Source organism: Lactuca sativa, chromosome 7 (assembly GCF_002870075.4).
Source record: "Lactuca sativa cultivar Salinas chromosome 7, Lsat_Salinas_v11, whole genome shotgun sequence".
In the NCBI taxonomy this organism is placed as follows: Eukaryota; Viridiplantae; Streptophyta; class Magnoliopsida; order Asterales; family Asteraceae; genus Lactuca; species Lactuca sativa.
In genome coordinates, this window is record NC_056629.2 from 59,766,201 (window position 1) to 59,770,215 (window position 4,015).

General features: G+C 36.0%; 1 protein-coding gene across 1 annotated transcript; it reads left to right on the forward strand.

The window, feature by feature from the left end:
* Nucleotides 1–429: 429 nt before the first annotated feature.
* On the forward strand, nt 430–3,361 carry LOC111883926 (uncharacterized). The gene is made up of 2 exons (XM_023880257.2): nt 430–1,011; nt 1,949–3,361. Exon 2 carries the CDS (start codon nt 1,954–1,956, stop codon nt 3,037–3,039), a length of 1,086 nt encoding a protein of 361 aa, XP_023736025.1. The 5' UTR covers nt 430–1,011; nt 1,949–1,953; the 3' UTR covers nt 3,040–3,361.
* The last annotated feature ends 654 nt before the right edge of the window (nt 3,362–4,015 follow it).

Consider the following 4,015-nt stretch of genomic DNA (forward strand, 5'->3'; position numbering starts at 1 on the left):
ACCCTTTTGTATTTCTTTTGAGTTCAGCCCCAATCATTCAATCGAGTTTTATAATTTTGGAAATAACCCCTAGTCTATAGTTTGTTTTAGAATTGTTAAATATAACATGTTTGCTAACTTTCTCCTGCATAAGGTGTATCAAAACGTGAACAAGTTCTCAATCAAGAATTATGCATTTGCCTTCTTGTACCATGTTTAATATTTTAATCATGAACCTGAAGGGATAATGGGTAAGTATAACCTTGTGATATTCGAATAACAGTTTAAAAAGAGTTTGAATCAAACTAGGTTGGATTGGGTTTAGTTGTCCCATTAAGATTATTAAAGTTTTATTTGACTTCCATAAATAACTGATGTAATAAATATGATTATAAAAATTGAACAGATATAAAAAAAAAAAAAAAAAAACTAAAGTGGATAAATTAGACGGTTTTTTGGAATTTTCTATTTAAAAAGTTAAAGAGTCTGGACTTTTGTGTTTTCAGAAAAAAAAAAAAAATATGGTTTTATTTAAACATTTTCTAAAATATTAAGATTTTTTTAAAGATTTGCATAATTAGATATATATCAAATATTAATAGTACTCAAGTTCAATTGGGCCCGAATTCGTTTATATGTTCGTATCAATTGGGCCAAGTTCGTTTTTGCGTTAATATGACGCATCGCGTATACTCTCGTTCAGTTGTTTAAGCAAAGCAAGTATTCAGCAAATAGAAGCGGGAAATTAAAATTGAAGTCCGGTTTCTGTATGTGGAAGGAAGACGATAGGCATGAAACAAAATCAATGAATCAATGGTTGAAGGCGATTCATTGATTCAATTGCATCAACAAGCCAATATTCTTTTCTCCTGTTCTCGTCTTCCCGAATCCAGATTCTCTAGCAACACTCTTTTCACATGTTCTTATTTCCCCGAATCCGAATTCGTATCACCACATTCTTGAATCCAGTAGGCAACAAGTCGCTAAGCAGCAACCAAGTCCGATTCTGATTTTACTCTCCGACTCTCCAAGGTTCTTGTCTTCTACTTCTACGCATTTTCTCTACCTGATTTACTTGCTCTAAGATTCAAGTGATTTTAATTTTGAAATCTCTATTTTAGGGCTTATGTTTACTAAATTGCACCCGGCTTCTGAAATCTCTAGGCTAGGCCATGATGTTCATGCTACAAAATCTGATTTACTTGTTACAGATTTCAGCCTACGAATTTGATCTTTTCCCCTTGATCTGATTTTTTTAACTTAGTTTGGTCTGACCTAATCAACCAGATTTGAGTTTTTTCCGAAATTGAATCATTGTGATCTAAACTGCTTAATTTGGTTAATCAACAATGGTGTTTATTTACACTTTACAGTTGGGAAATGTGCCATCTACTTTGCAAAATAAGCTGTTATGATCTATTATTCTATAGCAAGTAGTTCTGTAGTTGTTTCCGCCACTAAGGATTCTCATGTTGAAAACTGTCGTTTCCATAGGGTAACTTGCTGGTAACAACCGTTGAGATGGAAGTTTATTTAGTTTTTCTTATCTTTTAGGGGTGGTTAGAAGTGAGCACTCAGTAATTGGTTTATTCATGTGTTACACTTTCCTTATCACTATTGTTTAGGGGAATGTAAACCTATTATGATGTAGACTGTTTTCCAAATCAGTTGGCTATATTTCCTAACTACAAACAGAATTTTAGGAAGTAATTAGGGCAAATGTTTTGTATTAATCAATCATACAATGGCTGCTCTTCTTACCTTATACCTCTCAGCTCTACCATCATCATTTAATCATGTGGGAGATCTTCATTCTCTTAAGTACCATTTTGGTTAAGACCATTCCTCTCTTCTAGAAGTGCTCTGAAAAGGGTAGCACATATTTGTATGTGTATATGTGTATGTGGATGTTTCTCCCCTGTTTACAACTCTTGTATGTTATGTGGTATTTGTTTTCCTTTTTCAACAGTAGGAATGGCCAAGACAAGAAATATGACTGGGAACCGGAATCATGATGACAATGATGCATCATCATCATCATCATCATCTAGCAAGAAGAGTTTTGACAAGGGTGATGTGGCATCTTGGTCAGATCTAAACCATGATGTGCTTTTTCTAGTTATGATGCAACTTGGATTTGTTGATTTTTTTGCATTCAGTGGAGTCTGCAAGTCATGGAGGTCATTGGCACTCTCTAGGAGGAGTATATACATGGCATCCATACCTCCCATGTCAATCCGGTCTGGGTCTGGTAATCAAGATTCGTATTGGCACCTGAAGGATTTTAAAAAAAAAACATGTAAAACCATTATTCCAGATTCAGCTGGCAGGAGATGTTTTGGATTGACTTGTGGTTACCTGATCTTGTTCAGTAAGGAAACTCGCGACTTCTTGCTTGTGAATCCTATCACAAGACATGAACTTCGTTTCCCTAATTACCCCTTATATGTTCGTGCTTATGAAAGCATCAGGGCTATCCTCGTCTTTTCACCTTCAGTATCAGGGTGGGTGTTTGTTGTGCTGAATAAGAAGCTATCATTTTGTATGGAAGGGAAACGAGGATGGAATCATGTCTCCTCCACTCTCCCCATCCGTGATTTCTATGCTTTCAAGGGGAAGATATATACTCTACATACCGATCTCTCTGTATGTGAACTCAGACTCGATCTGAATGGGAAACGTAAATGGATGTTATTCGAATCCAAGAATTTTACGAAGCCAGACATATCACATCCAGAGCTTGTAAGTTCTGGTGAAAAGCTTTATCTGATATGTGAGCATGCAACACAGGACAAGGTTTTGGAACTAGATGTTGGTGAAATGAAATGGGTGTCTCCTGAAAAGACAATTGGAGAATATGCTTTCTTTCTTAGTAGTGGCTGGAAGAAGTCTTCTGCTGCTATTAAACCAGACTCATGGGCTGCTGCCCATCCGACACAATACAAGACCTATGATTACTTCCTTCATGCTAATGAAAGTCGAAAACGACACTGGTACTATTATGAACCACTGTGGTACTTCCCCCATGATTGTTTGACTGTTAATATCCTTGTTGACTGATGACTTGTTAGTATTGACTGTTGTCTTTTGTGTACATAATAAGTTGCAAGATGCAAACATAATCAATCTTCTTTCATTCCTTGAGCCATTGGAATCTAGGTAGCTACCCTTTCATGCTTGTGTTACACTTCTAAGTAGGCCTGGGTTTAGTTGTGATACCTGTCTTTAGTTAGTAAGGGTAATATGGTCATTTTCTTGTAAAGTCTGTTTGGTCAGTTATAGTGTTAGTAGTTGTATCTTGGATCGGATTTAGTTGAGTGAGGTCACTTGGCCTCTAAAAACAAGCTTGTTCTTGGGTTGTTAAAGAAAACATGTTTGCGAACTTTCTCTGGTATAAGGTGCACCAAAACATGAGCATGTTCTCGATCAAGAAATATGCATTTGCCTTTATATGTTAACAAAAAAAAAAAAAAAAGATAAGAGGGGTATGTATGACCTTATATGGGTCGAATAACAGGTCAAAATGAGTTTGAGTGAAACTGGGTTGAATCGGGTTGGGTTGTCTCATTAAGATTATTAAGGTTTTATTAGATTTTCATTACAGTATTTCAATAATAATTTAAATTTTTAAGTAAAATGATACAAGTTTATTTGAATCTGTATACATTTTAGGCGACTTTTTCTTTTCATTTTTTGTAGTGAATGTTATCAGTTTTGTTATCAAGAAATTATATGCATGGATGTGTTTGAATATATCCATTCATCCTAATGGGCTGAAAATAACAAACACAAGTCTCCAAATGATATGATGCTCTATTATGGTATAAACTATAGGTATCAATTAGGGGTGTAAACGAGCCGAATACTACCAAGCTTGAAGCTCAACTCGATTAAAATACTTGAGCTCGAAACTCGGCTTGAACTCGACTCGAACCTTGATTTTAAGCTCGAGCTCGGGCTTGTGAAATACTCGACAGTCTCAACTCGCCTCGGCTCGGCTCGATTCGCCTCGGCTCGACTCGCCTCGACTCGACTA